The sequence below is a fragment of the Cydia fagiglandana genome, chromosome 11, assembly GCF_963556715.1.
Source record: "Cydia fagiglandana chromosome 11, ilCydFagi1.1, whole genome shotgun sequence".
NCBI classification, from domain to species: domain Eukaryota; kingdom Metazoa; phylum Arthropoda; class Insecta; order Lepidoptera; family Tortricidae; genus Cydia; species Cydia fagiglandana.
In genome coordinates, this window is record NC_085942.1 from 18,283,792 (window position 1) to 18,306,400 (window position 22,609).

At 39.1% G+C, this 22,609-nt stretch overlaps 1 protein-coding gene across 2 annotated transcripts in view; it reads left to right on the forward strand.

Annotated features, from left to right (window-relative positions):
* The first annotated feature begins 1,201 nt into the window (after positions 1 to 1,201).
* LOC134669132 (fatty acid synthase) overlaps positions 1,202 to 22,609 on the forward strand; it is a 55,498-nt gene continuing 34,090 nt past the window's right edge. The window contains exons 1-2 of one of the 2 annotated variants that reach the window (XM_063526673.1): positions 1,202 to 1,408; positions 18,620 to 18,790. In XM_063526673.1, the coding sequence (XP_063382743.1) occupies positions 18,631 to 18,790 (160 nt within the window). In that variant the 5' untranslated portion in view covers positions 1,202 to 1,408; positions 18,620 to 18,630. Of the gene's footprint in view, positions 1,409 to 18,380; positions 18,541 to 18,619; positions 18,791 to 22,609 lie in introns of those variants that run through there. The other variant, XM_063526672.1, reaches the window with a different exon arrangement.

Consider the following 22,609-nt stretch of genomic DNA (forward strand, 5'->3'; position numbering starts at 1 on the left):
TGGGACCAACCCCAATCGCGAAAAAAATATGACCCTCCCATAAAAAATGGACCAATCAAAATGCATGAAACAGCCAAAATATTTTTTTCGCGATTTCGGGGTTATGCCACTTGTGCCCATCCCATAGTAAAAGTTGCTCAGTCCAAAACCTCCCTGGCAGCGGGAATGTACTTATTTTTGGTCACCGTGTATCTGCTCTATCGAAGCATAAGTGGTCTTCCGATCGAAGTTTCGGAGTCGGCAAGTTTCGGCATAAAAATCATGTTTCGGTCGTAGTTTCGGTTTAAAGCAAAAACTCCGGTTTCGATCGAACACTCTACTAAAACGCAAAACCGGTATGCATGTATTTAGAGTTAGATCAAAACAAGTCTGCAACGATTTTGATAGCATACTGCCGCGGTGCAAGTGTTATTTATAGGTACGTTATAATTCCATAGAAATTTAACGTTTAAAATAACACTTGCACTGCGTTTGCTATCAAAATCGTTGCATATTTATCTTGGTCTATAGAACTATCGAAAACAACTGAAAAACGTGATAAGTACATGTATTCAAAACCTAAACTAGAGTTGCCCGTTTCCCGTTGGATACCCATCAGATATCAGACAGCCGCCGAGCGAAATATTCACCTGAAATATTCAAATACAAATACCTACTAAAATACTTCTAGCATAGAATTTATGGTTTTATGATGTAAGTAATTTACATAATATGTAATCTCTGATGGTTTCATGACACATTGGTTGCAACGCAACTGTAATGTCATCAAGTAATGTAAAATGTTTGTAAATAAAAACATTAAGTACCTACTGCATGACATACCTAATGCATATTTATGATTTTGCGAAATTGTTTATCGATAATGTTTAAAGTTCTTAAACCTGAACTAAACTGCTGGAGATAATTGGAAAGGTCATAATCCCTGTGTTAATTGTGATGTCGTATTCGTGTCAAAAGCTGTAAATTAGGTACTCGGTGAAGCGATATCGTAGTGTGATGTCGGGATGGCTGGCGCGCAGCACGCCGCAGCGTACACCGAGCACGCTAGCACGCGACCAGCGCCCAGCTGATCTCCGCGTGCTGATCACGGCGCCGTGACGCGGCGGCGGCGCGGGGCGCGCGCTCGCCATTGGCCGCGTGCACGTGGCCTGATCTCGCACCATGGCAACGCGCGCCCCGCGCCGCCGGCAGACACCGCGACGCGCCCGCTGTGGGTACCCGTGTTCAGTCCACCCCGTACGATCGCGACGAACGCTCACGACAGCTGACTCGCGTCGGTCGATATCGCGGAGGCTTCGTGGAACCCTTAAAACTCCTGCAGTGTCTTATAATTGCTTACCGACTACGAGATTATACTGCGGGCGCTCTACATTACATTTGCAATTGCAACTCCCCAAATACTGAACAAGTGAGTGGGTTAATTTGTTTCCTTTTTATAAGTACTAGGTACTTACATGTCGAGGTTAGAGTTAGACAACTGGGAGCTATAAGCGGTGTAATACCGCAAGATCGCAGGAAGCTGTTGCTACTCGCGACCAATCGCTCGGATTTCGACAGGTTCAAGGCCACGGTGGCCATTCGGTCATTTTCCTGTGCGATCGTCATGGGTATACTGCCACACATTTTATTATAGTTAGGTATTAAACAATTTACAGTGACGGACATCTCTGGCAGGCTTTGTTTACAATCATCGCTCGCTTGTTGAGATTTCAATCGATGTTTATATTTCCGTGTGAAGTTAATTCAACTCTAATTAGCAATACCGAAGGTTTACATTAAAGCTTACATGGCAATAATTACGATTTACTTATTCGACTGTAGAGGTGCAATTTAATTGAATCCGTCATTGGAAATTCCAATTCAATTTGGAATCCAACTAGACTTATATAATTAGGTAGAGTTTGGGTGTATTTTCCAAATTGTAAAGGTTACTTATTTTGAATAACGCCTTTAATTTTTTTGACGTTTGTAAATCAAATAAAAAACCAGCCAAGTGCGATTCGGAATCACGCCCCAAGGGTTCCGTAATCAATCACACATTTTTACCCAGCTCTCCGCGCGCGACGCAATAGTTAATATTAACCTTATCGTAATGCACGAAGGTTGATATTATAGTCCGTTTTTTTTAGCATTAGAAAGAACTTCGCAGAAGTAAGCGTGTGGTTCCAAATCCAGCACTTTTAGCGGTAATAATTTGAAGTAAATTATATGTATTGACCATGTTACATTAGATAATACAATAATTATTAACAATTAAAGAGCCTGATAAAAGCTGCACGCTTGCTTCTGTGGAGTTCTTTCTAATGCTAAAAAAAACGGACTATAATATCAACCTTCGTGCATTACGATAAGGTTAATATTAACTATTGCGTCGCGCGCGGAGAGCTGGGTAAAAATGTGTGATTGATTACGGAACCCTTGGGGCGTGATTCCGAATCGCACTTGGCTGGTTTTTTATTTGATTTACAAACGTCAAAAAAATTAAAGGCGTTATTCAAAATAAGTAACCTTTACAATTTGGAAAATACACCCAAACTCTACCTAATTATATAAGTCTAGTTGGATTCCAAATTGAATTGGAATTTCCAATGACGGATTCAATTAAATTGCACCTCTACAGTCGAATAAGTAAATCGTAATTATTGCCATGTAAGCTTTAATGTAAACCTTCGGTATTGCTGTGGCCGCGCGCGTCAGTTGACGTCTTTGGCGATGGCGGTCAAAAGGTTAAACTGTAACGGCGCGTGTATGGCTGTGTTTAGCGGTCAAAAGAGTAAATGACATAAATAAATCAGTTCGGTAGAGTAGGTATACTTATCCATAACTTATAGAGTTAGACCAAGAGAAGTCTGCAGCGATTTTGATAGCCCACGCAGTGACGCAGTGCAATTAGTGTTATTCATACGTCATAATTTCATAGAAGTTGAGGTTTAAAATAACATTTGGGTTGCGTGGGCTATCAAAATCGCTGCAAACTTTTCTTGGTCTAACTCTACAAAGGAACCAGGATGACAATCGTAAAGTCAATAAAAAACCGGGCAAGTGCGAGTCGGACTCGCGCACGAAGGGTTCCGTACCATAATGCAAAAAAAGGCAAAAAACAACGGTCACCCATCCAAGTACTGACCCCGCCTGACGTTGCTTAACTTCGGTCAAAAATCACGTTTGTTGTATGGGAGCCCCACTTAAATCATTATTTTATTCTGTTTTTAGTATTTGTTGTACCGGCAACAGAAATACATCATCTGTGAAAATTTCAACTGTCTAGCTATCACGGTTCGTGAGATACAGCCTGGTGACAGACGGACGGACGGACGGACAGACGGACGGACGGACAGCAGAGTCTCAGTAATAGGGTCCCGTTTTACCCTTTGGGTACGGAACCCTAAAAAGTCGATAATGTAACCTACTGGGTAGGTGTAGGTATATGTAGGGTAAGTCGTCAATTATTGGCCATCGGCTAATAACTGGCCACCCAAAATTAAAAATGAATTCTATTCACCTATTCAACAGAATTAATTTTAGTATAAGGTTTCAATAACTCCACCTAATAATAAAATGAATTCTGTGTATAGGTGAATATATCGTCGGGTGGCAAGCAAAAGTCACTAAGTACCACCACAAGTTCATAGCCATAGTGAACCATTAAATATTAGTACTAAAAGAAGGTCGATTTTTGTTTAAACTTTTTTTAGTACATAATTAGTGAATTTTGCTTGTCACCTGACGATATTTCATTTCATTTTTAGTTTAGGGTGGCCAGTTACTAATAGGTGGCCAGTTATTATTTTTTACCAAATATTTTTTTTAATAAACGATTGCCACCTTTGACCACGAACTGATAAAGTGGTAGGATAGGTAGGTACCTAACAGTACCGTTTCGACAACCGACAAATGTGTGTTTTCTGTTATATTATATCAAAAACATACCTAAGATATTACTGGACTTGATTGTGTAACTTAGATCTCATATTTAAACTGTAACTGGTTCCCCGCGACACAGGCGTAGCCTAGTGCGGAGACCCCTGACATATTCTGTTATGTGTTCTTTTGATAATAAACTTATTCTTAAGGGAACATGACCATATTACGTGATCAGTATTTCACAATTTTGTTATTAACATGCATCACACTTGATTTCGAAACTAAAATTCATTTTTGCTATTCAATATTCGATAGGCGCTTAGTTTGTAAATATGAACAGTTTTTTGGAAAATTTTACAAATCGTAAAAAAACACCGTTTCCGGATCGTAGGTTCGTAACCACACAATTGCCCAGCTGGGTGCCAAATTTCAACTTGTAAGGTCATCTGGAAAGTGGAAGTGGGTTAGGTTTTTGATGTTAAGCAAGTACGTACGTCAGTCAGTTAATAAGTTAGTGAAAAATCCCGATTTTAGATGTTAGTAACTTAATTAATAACCGGTTGAACTGTATTCGTGAAATTTACGTGAAACAAATTTCATTTTCATAAGTTTATGTTTAATAATATTATGAGTTATTATGAGTTACACAGGGGTTAAAAGTGGCTCCAAATGTTTCGTGTGATATAATCATATAACGATATAACACACGGTCGCTGCGTCGCCAGTTCTCTTCTTTTGAACTTGGCTTGACACGCTGCCACGTGTCTAAATTGGATGAAAGAAAACAGTGGCGGTTAAATCTAAATCGGCTCGTGTTCCATTGCCCACACTGTTAATTGTAATATCGATGGACCTTATGCTTTTTGTAATAAGGTCCACCGATATACAGTTAGGAGTTACTGAAACATGTTTACTAATAAAAACATATTTCAGTACAAGTGACACAGTCTATTAATAAATAAATTTAAATAACCTACTTGGTGGGAGTATCGGCTTGTCTATTCAAAAGAAAAATGTAAATTTACCTTGTTTTCGTATATTTACATTTCTTACGCCCTCGTCAGTTGAAGGTCGTAAGCTGATATAGGGCGGACAACTCTCGGCCTCCCAAAAAATCGCAAATTTACGTCATTTGAGTGCAAGCAATTTTAGCTTTTTAGTGAAGTTTTCTCCAAACGCTTTGTGGCTTTGTTTGATCCTTTAAACGCCACGACTATTTTATATTACACGCCAGAATAAACCTTATTGGGATGCATTAAAATTAATATTAAACGGTAACGGTGCGCGTCTATGGTTTCTTTGATGAATAGAATAGAATAGAAGTCATTTATTGTTTGTTTTTTTGTTTGTTTGATGGTCAAAGGGGTAAAAGATTAAAAGCTAATTCATCCTTTAAATTGACACTAGCTTCATCAATCTTTAAGAATCCTACTGGAGCCACGAGGGTCTAAATTTATCGAAGATAAATTTATCTACCGAATGGCTTCCATAAAGGGCTGTAGGAGACTAGGAGATCATAAAAACATAAGCCTCGGGCATAGACAAACCTCGAGGGAAAGGAGCGAAGAGAGAGAGTCCTACACAACACAACCTGTATACAGTGCACAGTAAATTTTCCACAAGTAGCTATCTAAGTAAAGACGCGAAAGCACGAAAGTTGGTTGAAGGTGCCCTCTATGACGATCTTGACCTAATGTTTATGTTCTGACCAACGTCCATTAAGATAATAAATAATATGTCAAAGCATACCTATCTGCTAGTGATAATTAACCACTTGACAATTCTGATATACTTACATGATACATGTATGCAATTATAGTTTTGCGAATTAAATTTGTACCTATTTAAATAAAAGCAAAACAAAGTAAAATATTACATAAGTTTAAAATAAATATTCTGGTCGAAGTTTTTCACAGATGGCGCTAGCAGGTTTCTTCCGTCAATCCTACGAATCTGTAGTGTCAATTTTCTTTTTTAATTTTATGGCCTTACAACAAAACAAGAAAAAGGGAAAACCTATGCTGGCGCCATTTTATAAAATTTCAATGAAACAATTCGTATCTTTTATATATTTGTATGCCCTCAAAATATAACAATGTCTTCAAATATATATTTAAGTAGGTATTTGTACGTTAGGTGTACGTGATGTAAAATAAATTAAGAAAACAACGAAAATACCACAAGATTACGTAAATCAGTCTAAAAATAAGTACATACTTACAGGTCATCTATACGTCTCAGCTGGGTGTCAACTATTCGGCATTAGCATGTCAAACACCGGGTCGTTTTATTTTTTGAGCTCCCCCTGTTGCCTATTTATGGAATCGGGCGTAAAATATTACTACTACTTACTACTTTAATGACTCAGCAACCCAAAATGAGTCTTGGCCTCCGACACGAGTACACGCCAATTGTCTCGATCCTGTGCCATCTCCCGCCAGTTATCGGCATGGAGATCGCGCAAGTCCGCTTCAACCGCATCGCCCCAGCGATACCTGGGACATAAAATATTAGAAAGGAAATTATACAACAAAACCATTTGGAGCCGAATTTTCATTGCTAATCGAAAAAAAAGAAAAAAAACAGGGCTGAAACGTATCATTTTCAATACGCTTCATAGATATAAACAATAAGCCAGTTTCAGAGCATGGGAAATGATAAGTTGGAGTTTTTTTGCTATTGTACCAACTAATCCCGTAAGGGATTCAATTAGGAGGTGCAAGCACGTGAAGCACGTACTGCTTGCCTTTTAGAGTTTTTGCTTGTAGAAACTTCGCATTTTACACTAACGTATCTAATCCATATCGTTTCTAGATCTTAAAGTTCGAATTGGGCAGAAATATCAAAGGCGTCTTTCAAAAATTGCATATACGTAATAGAGAATTTGCGTGTCCTCACATAGAAAATTTGAATTTCGCGGCTTTTTCTGCTGGCAAAGTGGGTTTGCCAGAGTATGAGTATGAGTGGTGTAAAAACAGAAATCAAAAAATATTTACTTAATAAAATAATTTGATTAGTTCACTAAGATAGAATTGTACGAAATTTAAAAACAAATCTATAAAGTCAACATCTAACGCCGGTTCCGGCGTCTATCTGTTAGCCGGTTGTGTGATGTCAACAAAAACAATGACGCGCGTGTGCTCACGCCTAATACGCATGTAGCAACAGAGCCAATGTTGCCAGATGATGAATAATAAAAAAATATATTCATAAGGCCGTTCGTAGAATGCGCTCGATGTATAAACGGACTTGACATTTCTTGCTCGCCGCACCGCCGGTCGCGTGCGTTCTGTCCGCGGCCTTACCAAGTACCAACCGCCACAGACTTAAGAAATGGAATGGAAGGCGAAAATGACGCGCGAGCGTGATCTGAGTGATCTGTGATCTGTTAGCGGTTAATTGCGTCACAGGTCATAGAATTAAACTGCGACGCTCTGACAGTGTTCAATTGTAAGGGCCAGTCCTCATAGACCGTCTGTAATCGTAATCGTAATAAGGCAATTCGCCAGGAACTGGCCACCGGCCAATAACTGGCACCCTAAACTAAAAATAAATGCCCACCCACATGTAAACAGAATTAATTTTAGTATAAGGCTTCAATAACTGGCCAGCCTTCAATAACTAGCCACCTTAAATAAATAGTAAATAGTAGGTAGTACATATATGAATATGGGTGGCTATGAATAGATTTCATTTTTATTAGTGTTCCGTACAAAACTTTGTTTACGGAACACTTATGGGATCACTTCGGTCTTGCAAATCAGTTATTAGTTTAGGGTGGCCAGTAATTCGCCAGTATCTGGCCACCTGTTAGCAGGTGGCCAGTTACTGGCGAATTGCGCGTTTGCTAAGATTTAAATTAAAAAAGTGTAGGGGAATAATTTTTTTTTTAAGATTTTATTTTACCACATTGTCGAATTGATTGAATTATATGTTTATCCAAACAGCAGCTTTGTAGCACTAACGACCACAGAGCAAAATCTCGAAAAGACTGACAAACATGGCGTAACTATACCTACCTAAGGGTTCCTAAATGACTACGGAAGCCTGAAAAACATATTAAATTATAAGATTAACTATGAAATGCTTGTTATCTAATTGATATTCTTTCAATTCCCGCGCACTAGCCCTCATCTTATTTGTTTAATTACGCTGTGACGAACATTTTCAACTTATAGGCAAATATTCTTGACAAATCACTTAACGTGGTCTTGGTCTTACTTTAATAAACGGTTAGCATAATTGTGTGACTTCCTTGAACTTGATAAACACGAGTAATATTCTATTCTGGCCGCGTAGCCAAGATGCTAATCGCTTACGCTCCGTAGCGATCGAAACGCAACTGTCACTGTCGCACTAATATGGAAGAGTGATAGAGAGACATAATGCTTTTCGTTGTCGAAGCGATAGCGATTGTAACCTTGGCTAGGTGGGCTGGTCAGCGACAGAATATACATATTATATAGGTAGACGAAGCTCTTATAATCCTTTTCATGGTATAATAATATACTCCGCCTGGCTCTTCCAGTCTTTTCGTGGTCACGTGACTGACACAAGCCTACGTCATCATGCGACAGCGCTATATGATAATATGCGATAGCGCTATATATAGCGGCCATGTTGTTGTGACGTAGGCTTGTGTCACTCTGGGAAGAGAAGACCATGTTTTATTAGACTATGATCCTTTTCAAATAGCTTGGCTTCTGTGACAGCTGTCATCTCCATACTTTTTATAACCTTGAAACGAAAAATTGTATTGAGATGACAGCTGTCACAGAAGCCAAGCTATTTGAAAAGGATTATAGTATATTTTTGACTTCAAAAACGGTCCAAATGACTGACTCTTATCTGATCAGTCTGATCACTGACAGTTATCCCTTCTCCAATGTACCATTCTCCCATGGAGAATTGGAGAATCTCCAGTATACCTACCCCGCCGACAGCTTTGAATATGTACAGTATATGTAATCAGTACGAGCGAGATGCATAGAAAGTAAATTACGTTCACGATAGCGTTTATGTCAATGCCAAACTGATGGTAGCCGTAACGCTCGCGTCTACGTAAATTACTTTCTATACATCTCGCTTGCACTAATATGCGAGTACGAGTGAGATGTATAGAAAGTAAGTTACTTAGACGCGAGCGTATCTGTCAATGTCAAAACTGGTGGTGGTTCTGGAGCTCTAAGGGTTCCTCTACACGATGGGCCAACGCCGGCCACTCCAAGGGACGCAGCCATGCGGTAGAATGAGATAGCAATATCACTTGCCCCCTCTAACGCATAAATGCGTCGCTTGAGTGGCCGGCGTTGGCCCATCGTGTAGAGGAGCCATAAGTCAGACTTTATGTATGATTGACATTGTCAGGGAATTCTAAATTGGTAATTTATTTATCAGTAGGTGTATCTAATTGTAATACATTATAATAACTTTTAACATAATGTTGTGCGGACTTTGTGTACTTTTTTTGTGTAGCAAAAGTACGATACATTGCAAATTTTTTTTCTTAAGTTTTTAATTTACCACCTGCACGCCCGGGTTTGTTTCCAAACTGTTCCCTTGGCCCTGTTTCGCCACGTTGACAATTGTCACTTTAAAGGACTGATTATCAGTCCGACGGACGGTATCGGCCTGTCAGTTAGAACAAAATTTTGACAGTTCCGAACAACTGACAGGCCGATGCCGGCCGGCGGACTGTTAGCCCCCCCCCCCCCCCCACATCTGGCGTCTTTCGAGCGTCGGCGTCTACAATTCTATGGCCGCTGCTCGACGCAACGTCGACGCAGCGTCGACGCAACTGCGCAGCGACGTCATTTTCCATAGCGCTGCCCAGACGCCGACAGACGCCGACGCTCGAAAGACGCTAGATGTGGGGGGGGGGGGGGGGGCCCTTAACAATTTCACAAACCAATGCTGTCCACCGAGTAAACATTGACGCCACGTTTTAATTTATCGACCCGGAAGTGTATAGACTTATAGAGTTAGACTAAGAAAAGTCTGCAACGGGTTTGATACGCAGTGCAAGTGTTATTTTATTTATTATACGTCACAGTTTCATAGAAGTTTGACGTTTCAAATAACACTTGCACTGCTTGTGCTTTCAAAATCTCTGCAGACTTTTCTCGCTTAGATTTGTTACATATTTGCCGTGACTTATTTTTAAAATGTGTTTTTCAATTAAAAGACATGTGAAGATTGTTTACCTTTTTTCAAATGCTAAAAAAACGAACTATAGAAAAAGGCGCGAAATTATAATTTTCTATGGAATGATAACATTGATAACCCTTCGCGCTTACATTTTTTAAATTTGCATCTTTTTTCTACTGACGGAAATGGCTTCAAAGTATAGCCGCCCCTTTCCCAGCACCCATCATACAGATACAGACTGCGTCCCTAAATGTCTTGCCGCCCTAGGCCTACGGCTGCACAAATAGAATAAGTTTTTAGTTTTAGGGATAAGTTCGCCTTTGTACATAACATTTCTATTTTTGTTTTGTTTTGTCCGTTTTATGTAAACCTGTTTATGTCCAATAAAGTGACATAACTGACATACATACAAATTTAAATAATGAGAGCAAATCTTCAGCTCGCGGAATAGTACAGTCAAGGAATTTAAATTCCGACCCATTTCGTACTTTGTCACAGTGACAATCAATATGAAAGCCGCTAGAGACCTCATACGGTTGTCACTGTGACAAAGTACGAAATGGGTCGGAATTTAAATTCCTTGACTGTACCGGCAATGAGGTCATTGCAAATGCCATGCAGAGTTAACGTGTTCGACTCTAACTTTTTACAAATCATGTGGCAAAAAGGCTACCTTTAGGTATGACTTCTAAATGGCCTTGATAGAAGAAAAACTAGATCATATAATGGGGGTGGAAAAAGCTTGAAGTATTTTTAAATTATTTGTTTAAATTGTTTCATTTCAAATTATATTTAATGGTTAAATTTCAAACGTTCCCAAAAAAAAGTGTCTAGGGCATGTCATTATTCATTATATTCTCACTCTCAAAAATCTCAAGACATTTTGAAATCATCTCGAAGAATCATATTTATAGTCGGAATGAAATGTGACTTATTCACATTGTCGGTTGTCGAATAATGTCAATAAGGTTGATTTCAAATTGAAGCTATATGGAAATAGCGCCTTATCGATAACCGACAATAAGTACCGTTTTGGTTAAAAATGGCACAAATTATGACGTATGACAGATTTGCGAACTCGTGGACACTTATAAATCCAAATGCTAATCGCCTCACCAGAATTACCGGTTCCCACAATGACGCAGACAGAATAACTATACATATTACAATGTTGACGCAAAATTCCGTGGCTCTAATGAAAAGGGGTACAAGTCGCGCGCAGCTCAGGCGAAAAACGGTGGAAGTGTTATATGGAACTTGTGCCTTTTTAGACCTGGGCTGCGCGAGACATGTACCCCTTTTTACTAGAGCTACAGAATTATGTTTTAGGATGACGATGATCTACAAATGGAATGGTAGGTAGTGGTAGGTACAACAAAAAAGAAAGAATAAAAAGCATTTAATTCAAACATACGAGTATTATAATTTTATTGGGGGTTACAGAAAAAAAAAGAATTATGTACATTTTTCGTAAAACCATCAACTTTTGGGTTATTTTTTGAAAAACCATCAATTTACGTGAATGAGAGTAAGTCGTGAGTGAGTAGTGTGCGTGAAAATCGGACAAGTGCGAGTCGGACTCGCGCACGTAGGGTTCCGTACCGTACGTAATACATATAAGTACGTAACTTCGGTAAAAAATCACGTTTGTTGTATGGGAGCCCCATTTAAATCTTTATTTTATTCTGTTTTTAGTATTTGTTGTTATAGCGGCAACAGAAATACATCATCTGTGAAAATTTCAACTATCACGGTTCGTGAGATACAGCCTGGTGACAGACGGACGGACAGCACAGTCTTAGTAATAGGGTCCCGTTTTACCCTTTGGGTACGGAACCCTAAAAAAAGTGTCCCCAGTGTTTCATAGAAATTTTGAGTGTCAGTTTTGTGACGGTCCATACAAGATATACCTATGTGAAAATACGTCACAAAACTGTCATTTTTTGGACACATCTTTATTCTTTTGCAGCTTGACAGCTTTGCAGCCAAACCCACAGGGACGTATAGGTACGTTATGACGCAAGCCGACCAATAAAAAGATGCATGCGGCATGACCATGCTAATCGTGTCATGCCCCACCCACGTGCGCTCATAAAAAAAACAATTAGGGTCAAAGCTGAAACTACAGTAAACAGAACAAGACCATAGAGTCGGAACAAGAAAAGTCTGCAGCGGATTTGATAGTCCACGCAATGTAAGTGTTATTTATACGTCATAATTTCATAGATTGACGTTTAAAATAACACGAGCACTGCGTGGGCTATCAATTCCGCTGCAGACTTTTCTTGGTCTGACTCTACCTACCATAATTTACTTATTTTATTTTATTTCCACACTTACAACTATTTTATTTATAAATGCGTTTCATCGATAAATCACGACGTCAAGTTACGTTGCAACGTATGCGACGTGATATGACGTGTTTGGTCGTCAATGGGTTAAGACGCAGAGTGGACATGAGAGAGATGACATTATGACATTCATAACCTTCGACTATCACGCGGAACGACACGATAAATATTTCGTCTCATCGTGACAGCGCGATAATAACGTCAGGTGACAAGCAAAAGTCACTATCTAACACCATTTAAATTATTGGACAATAAACCGTGTTACAAGTGTAATAAATTATATAGTTACTTTAATTTTTTGATAGTACTTACTACCTAGTTATTTGTTTTACAAGGGGGCAAAGTTGTTGTTTAACTGCTCGTGCTAATATTGATACCCGAGCAAGCGAAAGATTCCAAATTGAAACACGAGCGTAGCGAGTATTTCGAAAAATGGGATCTTGAGCGTTGCGAGGGTTTCAAAGCACGAGGGTTAAACAAAATTTGCCCCCGAGTGAAACACAAAATTTTTCACCACACATACCCAAGCAAATATTAAATGTAAAATATCAAACAAAATCCAACCAAATCAAATCTAAATTAATGTTATTAAATATTTATCATCCAAAAACACGATTTAAAAGTCAATTCCAGCAGCAAACATAAAAAAACAACTCAAAATTTGCATTTGATTACTTTGCCTCACAAGTGAATAAAATGAAACTTTGCTATCAGTTTTTGAAGTGCAAAGTAAAGCTTTCCGAGCTGGTGTGGTGAAAATTTATTTATATGTAGAAGGTTCGGTATCATCCTACTCTCTGCCTTGATAGTAGCCGCTTAAACCATTTTCTACCCTCCGCTGTAGAGTCGTTGGTTATTTGAAAAATCTTTGTCCTCTAAATGTTGACCGATTTTAATATTTTTTAACGTATAATATTTTTTTATCCGTTAGAACAGGAATTCGAGCAAAGTCAGATGAAAATCGAAAATTCGGAAAAAATGAAACACCCTAAGATATATGCCTAATCATGAAACAAATATGACGACGAATTGATGCTCTATGGAAAAAAATAGAATAATAAAAATCCATAGTAGTGTGGTTAAATAATGTCTTAAATGAATTATCAGAACTATTATTACAAAAAACATCGATAGTAAGATGTAAACGTTCATTAATTACATTATCCAAAAAGTCAAGATTATATTTAAACCATTGTAAATGTTTAAAATATTTATACTTAATACATTATTTGGCATAACTCGCCCACAGTAAATAGTCCCAAGTTAATAGCTACTTCATTTAAAAATACACTTACAATTCAAATATAAATACCTACGCCGCTGGAATTTATTTTTTAAAAACACGAATTATTTTTGTGTCTTATCTTATATGTAGGTATATTAGATAATTGTGTACAATATGAATCCCATGGAAAAATTAAAATTATAACGCATATTAAATTGAATAATCATAGGTATTTAATTAATTAATTCAAACCGTAAACGATTCGATCAGGGCCAGCCAAGATGCCAATCATTTGTGCTAGTTACGACAACGAAACGCTGTCTCTCTATCACACTAATGTGTAAGAGTGGTAGAGATAGAAAGTGTTTCGTTGTAGCCTAGACGATTGGCATCTTGGCTAGGCCCACAGATGCGCTAGTCGTCAGAGCTCGATTTGAACTTTAAGATACATCAATTAATAGATCTAGAAACGATATTATGTGTCAGTGTCAAAAGTGACGTTATTCTGCCGTATTCGAACTTCAAAATATTCACAAGAGACGACACGTACTAGATCCATTCTAGATACGTTATAGTTTAGATATCAACTAGTTCTCTTTTGCAGCGCAATTCGGGCAACCAATGTCACTTTTACGTTGGATAGAGTAAGATATCTATTAGATGTGAATTGGATCTCTAAGTCATATCCTGTGAAAATCGTTCAAGAGTATCTCCAGAATCGCGCAATTAATGTCAAATTTGACAGGTTAGATCTTAAACATATCGTTATCGTATATTGGTGATGACTAAAAGATATCTAATAGATGTCTATTTCAAAATCCGAATCGGGCCCATTGTTTGAAGAAACGTCATATTTGACACTGGCATATCTAAAGTATATCGTATCTAGCCGTAATATTTGACGTATCCCAAAGGTCGAATCGGGCCGTGTAGCTCTGCGCGTAGCTGCGTGCGTAGGGCGCTACGTGCTACGCCGCCCTCCAAGGGCTCTACGAGCTTAACTAATTACAATGGAAAACAACTCGTAGGCGCATTACACACATGAGCCGAAATTACACTATTTTATATCGAGCAGATTCGCGTGCGAGCGATACTATTGTTAATTTGTATGATATAGTGATTTATTTCGACGTAAACAATATTACCAATATATGGAGGAGACAGTAGGAGTTACACATAGATAGGTATATATATACATTTCTTGAGGGATCTTCACTCCTTCAGTATAATGTTCAGTAGAGGATTCCTGCTCCGTCTTCGCATTCTCCAAAACCTTTGATACGTCGTCTCGCACCTCTGACTCTTATGGAGATAGCTCTTATCACAGAAATTTGGACTTTAACTGTCAGCCAGAAAATTATTTGTGAATATGCCTTTCCCCATTTATCATTCAAATATGATGCTGTTTTCTTTAAGAAACTATTGTATTCAGTCCCTAGGGCTCCGTCGCATGAAATGACTAGTGGCAGGCGTGGCTCACTCCGCGATTTCGTCGCTTTGCTACAGGTAGCTAAAAGTACATCCGATGGACCCCAATTTTGGGGTTTGCCATAAGCCGCGCGTGGCGCTGTCGCCACCTAGCGGCCATATCTGTGCTGATCGTTACAGACGCGTTTTGTTAGAGAGTGAGTCTTCTGTACCTAGTACTATTATTTATTCTGTGCTAGTGGTGTAAGGCTCTTAGGTCCTCTGTTGCTCTGTCGTACTTTAGATTGTCCGGGTTTTAGATTTTTAGATTTTGTACATATTAATTTCATAAGTAACCTATATAGTATAGTATTTTAGACTTATTAATTTCATAACGAGTTACTAGAACCAGAATAATTAAAATAAATTAGCAAATTTTTGACGTAGCTTAACCTCTAGCCGCCCATACGTCAAACCTTGCCAAGCAAAATGTAGTTTTATTTTGTCAACACAAAGTTCAAATTAGACTAGAACAGGAGACCTTTTTATAGGTTTCTGGGCGGCTAGAGGTTAATGTTTGAATCAAACCGTAAGCCTCCAGTACTGAATTTCAGATAATTTCAGCCCACGTGTTGCGGGTCTTAGACATATTTAATTCGATTTAAAAAAGTATAGACTGTCAAGCCATTTCCGTCAGTAGAAAAAAGCGGCAAATTTAAAAATATAGGCGCGAAAGGTTATCTTCGCATAGAAAATATGAATTTCGCGCCTTTTTCTACTGCCAAAGTTGTTTGACAGACTATATCAGTCCAAATCTCAATGCATGTAATCAGCATATATCATTGACTTTCTGCAAAATTTTATGCATGTAAACAATTCTTCTATATATTTATTTATTTTTATATGTATATATGTATTTCGGGGATCTCGGAAACGGCTCTAACGATTTGGATGAAATTCGCTATATATGGGGGTTTTCTGGAGCGAAACATCGATCTAGCTAGGTGTTATCTCTGAGGAAACGCGCTATTTTGAGTTATTAATGTTATTATGTTTTCCGAGCGAAGCTTTAAAGTTACAAGTCCTTAAAATTTATTTATAGGGGAGGTAATGTAATCGTCTTGTAATCGTCCCTACCTATTGAACAACATTCCTTTCTAGTTTCTTGGCTGTAAGCGCTAAAAATTAAAAAACCTAAAAGAGCATTTGACGGGCAGCCCCGTAGGGTTTTTTATTTTTTCATGTATTAAATACAACTTTTTGTTATTTTTCTGTCCATATTTCTGGCCTTTTGTCACAGAAAAAGAAACTCCTAATATCTTATTCAGAATATTCAGAAAATTCTTGTTTGTACGGGACAAATGGTATGCAAATAAAAAAAATGGTAGACAATTTCATGGAATGCTCCAAAAATGGTTGACATGAAGGTGACATATATAATCAGTAGCAAGTCAAGAATTTGCGTACTCATTTGCAGTATTTTCGAACACGGACGTATTTGACCTATCGGCCTCAACGTATTGTCTGGCGGCACATAGGTGCTCGAGGCTCACGCGGTGGATACACATTATCATGTGCCAGCGAATGTTCTGCCGTATTCGAACTTCAAGATATTCACAAGAGACGACACGTACTAGATCCATTCTAAATACGTTATAGTTTAGATATCAACTAGTTGTCTTTTGCAGCGCAATTCGGGCAACCAATGTCACTTTTACGTTAGATAGAGTAAGATATCTATTAGATGTGAATTGGATCTCTTAGTCATATCCTGTGGAAATCGTTCAAGAGTATCTCCAGAATCGCGCAAATGTCAAATTTGACAGGTTAGATCTTGAACATATCGTTACCGTATCTTGGTGATGTCTAAAAGATATCTAATAGAGGTCTATTTCAAAATCCGAATCGGGCCCGTTATCGCAACTATTACGACGTGCAATTCGTACCGTGATATGCCTACTTTGCTTCCCGCTCGGTAATTGTGCTCCAACAGTTTTTATTTATTTGTGTTTATTTTTATTCTATTTTCGTTCACAACGTATTGTCTGACGGCAGATAGGTGCTCGAGGCTCACGCGGTGGATACACATTATCATGTGCCGGCGAATGTTATCGCGACTATTACGACGTGCAATTCGTGCCGCGATATGCCTACTTTGCTTCCCGCTCGGTAATTGCGCTCCAACAGTTTATATTTATTTGTGTTTATTTTTTATTCAGTTTTCGTTCTCAACGTATTGTCTGATTTGTCTGACGGCAGATAGGTGCTCGAGGCTCACGCGGTGGATACACATTATCATGTGCCGGCGAATGTTATCGGGACTATTACGACGTGCAATTCGTACCGTGATATGCCTACTTTGCTTCCCGCTCGGTAATTGTGCTCCAACAGTTTTTATTTATTTGTGTTTATTTTTCTTGTTGTTTGTTTATTTTAATTTTATACTTTAAAACTAACGTTATTTTGTACCTAATAATATTCAAATTTTGCGTCCATGTTCGATAGTACATAGTACCTACTACCTACCATAAACGAAAATGTAAGTTCATATTAAAAATAAAAATAACGATGGGCCTTTTTGGCGCAAGTACCATATATTAACATACAACAACATATAATGATAACAAATTTCGAATTTTGTGGCAAAGTAGGCATATTTTACAGTATATGACCCTCGCCCTGGCACATCACTAATGTAGGTAGATCACGCGTGGAAACAAGTGTAATGTGATGTCAGGGACGATGAAATTCACTTATTTGCCGACTTTTGTAGAATTGGACGCCGTTTTTTGGGTTTTCACAGAGCTTCTTAGTAAAAGGACGTAAAGTGCTGCGATGAAAACTTGTGCATATTATCTACAATAAACCCCGTAAAATTGTATATTGTGACAAACGGGCAACTTCGGAACCCTAACAGCATAGCCCGACATGCTCTGGGCAGGTTTATTGTTTAGTACACTTGCCTTACGATTTTTTGTACGCAGCATTCGTAAGATAGCCCATTCCGTTTCATCCCACAGTACGCGTAAAATTATTAAAGGATGAACGCTACTTCGCTCGGGTAATCTAATAATGTCCCGATTGTGCTCAACTACTTACTAGCACGAACGGCCAATGGCGGGCAATTGGCACACAATGCGCTATTGTGCGGCGTGCCGGGGTAGTGTTGTAGCGTAACCCGTGTCCTCCCAGCTCGCGCGGCGCCGCGCCGGCGTCGTCGGCACGGCCGCTGCACCCGCTGGCACCGTGGAGGTCGAAGCGGACGGGCCACTCGGAAAACACTCGACCTTCTTCGTCCTTGCGCCCGTGATAAGACAGAGGCTCGACGTGCGTCGCAGCTGACAAGTCGCGACCCCGATATCGCGCCCTTTTAACCGCTCGGCGCCCGCGCCGGACTCCACTCTACGCGTGCTCGCGCGCCGCACAACATCCCGAATATCCTCTCATTCCCACTCGAGAGGTAGCCGTGCTCGGACGCTCTTCAACAACCGAATCCGTGAAGTGATTTAGTGGAGACCTCTCAGGTGTTTCATTGATCCGATAGAGGTGAGGGATAGTCATCCTTCGCCAGTCAGTGCGGTGGTGAACACTGTGAACAGTTGTGAAACGGTTGTGCTTGTTGCAGATTCGTGAAAGATGCCGAGCGTAGCGAACGGACGCGCCGGTGGCGATGACGACGTGGTGCTGACCGGGCTGTCGGGCCGCCTGCCCGAGTCCAACAACATCGAGGAGTTCGCACAGCAGCTCTTCGATGGCGTGGACCTGGTCACCGCTGATGACCGCCGCTGGACACCCGGTGAGTCTTACTGAAAATAAACTGGTTTAACTATCAGGTGTTAATAGCAACATGCTGTTAAATGGAACCATGGTTATTACTTATTAATTTTGCATTAGAAGCGGATGCTCTATTTGCATTCAAATCTTTCTGCGTCTTCTTTGTGTATTTGCCAAATAGTATAACAGTTTAACATAAAATTTTTACAACATTTTACAAGAAGTTAACGATGAAAAGCATCCGTCGAATGAAAGGGGTATAACGATCGGGGTATAACGAACGAACAATCAGATGATAATTTTTGGTTTCCCGCATCAAAGGCAATTGTTTAAGAGTTTTGGTTACTATACTTACTCTTATTCTTCTTGTCTTGGATAGTAAGATTTCATAAAAAGTTTCAATGATATAAAAAAGAGCATCAGAAAAACCTGTCTTCAACTTTATACTATAGTAGGTATATCAAAGTATAGGGGTCATGTGTCACGTGATTTACGGTTCAGTAATACCGTACGATGCATGCAACTTTCGAGTGTTCCGAACGCATTCTGCCGGCGTATTATGGATGGCTTTATCCATCTTTATCCACGGGATAAAATAACTGTCACTTTTTAACACCATGGGATAGAAAGTGACGGATACCGTTTTATCACGCTGTCACGTAGACAAGAACGACCATCATATCCGTAGTGACATTTACATAACGGCTATCATTTATCGGCTCGTGACATTCTATATGTCGGCGGCCGATCGTAAGATCAGGCATATCGTGAAACGTGAAAATCTTTGACTCGTTCCCTGAGTCGACGGAGTGCCCTTCGGGCATCTGAAGCAACCTAATCAAAAACGAACCTATCTTACCTATATATTGGTTTAATGTGACTATCCTCAAAACAATACACAGGAACATTACGATCTGCCTGATCTTACGATCGGCCGCCGACATATACAAGTACAAGTCAAAAATGTATTCAAGTGCTAAATAACTTTACATTCCCCATGCTCAAATCCCTTTATCTCTTACGAAATATTTAAAAACTACTGAAACTCTTATAGGTAACTAAAGATGAACGACATGAAACTTGAAATTTAAATCGGTTTATCAAACCTTCATTCAGTTTTCTGCCCTGTTCATTGAAAAAAGTGAGTCCTAAATTGGTCCTAATGCTTCTTTTTCTTTATTTCGCTATGAGTAATGCGGCCTGTTTGCTTATTTTCATAAATATTTACGTTTAAATATGATGTTTCACATAGTTTTTTTATACCGTGACGGTGGCGCCCGATGTAAAGCAGCCGTCGCTGCCTATGGGCGCTTGCGACCTAGTCAACCTACCAACCCAACACAACTACAACAAGCAATACGTTAGAAAATCCAACGGAAATCTTCCATTGACTCTTCATACCTCATGTAATGTAATTATGAAAACATTAATGTACGATCTTATTTTTTACATCAATTATAGGATGTTGCGTGCGCTTTTGTGCCGGTCCTTTAAGCCCTTGATCATGACAACGTTAGCTATTGTCTTAGATTTATTCTCTCGCATGTAGATCTGAAGCGGTTAGTACAGTTACTTTTTTAGCCAATCATGGCTTGTCAGATGATCAGGCGGTCTAGCATAAGTTACTTGAAGTCGCGCTAGATGTATGGAGATGCGCGCGAGAACGCAACTCATGCTAGATTGCCAGGTGGTGGCCTAGCGGTAAGAGCGTGCGACTTTCAATCCAGAGGTCGCGGGTTCGAACCCCGGCTCGTACGAATGAGTTTTTCGGATCCGACGCCGACGAGGCGATAAAGACCGACAAAAATGAATGTCTAATTGTCTACTATAAGTAGGAACTTACATAAGGCAAAAATACCAGAACAGACGACCCGGGACAGACAGTCCTGGCGAAAAGGTAAAAGGGTACCCAAAGGGTAGAAGATGGCATGTCAGGTGATCATAGCAGACTAGAAAGAGAGCATCAAATTAAAGTATTGGGTCTCAGTTGTATTGAATTGCCACCTCGATATATTATTGTCATGTTATTGGACATATTATTGTCATGTTATTGGACATATCGGATATATTATTGGACACCGTAATCAAAACGAGATCCAATGTTGTATGACTTCTTTTTTGGTCACACCTTTCGGCTTTTTGGTCAACTTGTAACTAGTGCTAAATAATCTATTATTACATAAATAACGGTCAATAAGAGCGCAAACAACCGACAGGTTGTGATATCGGTGGATCCCTGTTATCTTGACATTCGCGTCTCGTAAGATTTTGATAATTATATTTAGCACATCTTTCCGAGTTACAGATTATAAACTTAAGAAGTGCCCTGGGCTGACATACTCGTAGCTCGTAGAGCAGAGGTATTTCTAAAGTTTTTTACCTAGTACATAGGGTAATTGCGTCAGTTTACCGTCCGGTGTCAGTTTCCGTCCACTTGACGGATTAGCAAATAATACATGCTAAAGTTTGCTACTTGCGAAATATATTTTTTATGTAGATGAAACATTGTTTAGATATTATGGATTGCAATATGTCCAGTGCAGCAATAAAGGCTCATATTCAAATTTCGTCAAATGGACGAAAACTATAGAGACGGACGGAAACTAGCGCAATGACGCCAATGACCCTATAGGTAGGCATTAAGTACCGCGATTCAATGAATAAAGACATGCAATGAAATGACCTTACAGGAATAGCACATTAATTTATTGAGAAATATAACACTTAAGTAATTAAATAAATACGGTTAAACTAAAATATGAATAGGCTATTACTGAAGCGGTGAGCTCCATCTTGTCTTTAATTTCCATCAGGTGTGACTAGAGCCAATCGCCGATCAGTTTATACTAATAAAAAAATATATTTTTTGTAATGTTTTGTAAGTGTTTTTATATTTTACTTTTATACTCACATTGTAAAATCCTAACCTAAGACCCTAATTGAATAAAAGAAATATATATATATCGAACAACAATTTTCAAATAGGGTTTTTATGTTTTGACGAGTAAAGTACATGGAAATATAATATACTCACCTCGCAATCTGACTAAGGGTTGAAAAAACACCCTTTCTTACACCTAACTCATCAACTGGATTCGGATTTTGAAATAGACATCTATTAGATATCTTTTAGACATCACCAAGATGCGATAACGATATGTTTAAGATCTAACCTGTCAAATTTGACATTTGCGCGATTCTGGAGTTACTCTTGAACGATTTCTGGATATGACTTAGAGATCCAATTCACATCTAATATATATCTTACTCTATCTAACGTAAAAGTGACATTGGTCGCCCGAATTGCGCTGCAAAAGAGAACTTAGTTGATATCTAAACTATAACGTATCTAGAATGGATCTAGTACGTGTCGTCTCTTGTGAATATGTTGAAGTTCGAATACGGCAGACTATTTCAGTATTGTAAATAAACTGAAAGATAAACACAGCATGGGTCAAGGGAAGAAACAATTTGTTGACACTGCTGGGTTGTTACTCATTGCACGGGGTTCGTCGCTTCATACGTCCAGCATAACGCAGCCTAATGGCTCCTCTACACGATGAGCCAACGCCGGCCACTCCAAGGGACGCAGCCATGCGGTAGAATGAGATAGCAATATCACTTGCTCCGCGTAAATGCGTCCCTTGGCGTGGCCGGCGTTGGCCCATCGTGTAGAGGAGCCATAACTACCCATAGACATTACTGATCTAGAGCAGTGGTTCCCAAATTTGACTGGACTCTGACCCACCTAACAAAAACTGTCAAATTCGGGACCCATATCTTGGCGGTCTTAAATAGGGAGCATGAAATATTATTTTTAACCGACTTCCAAATCCCAAAG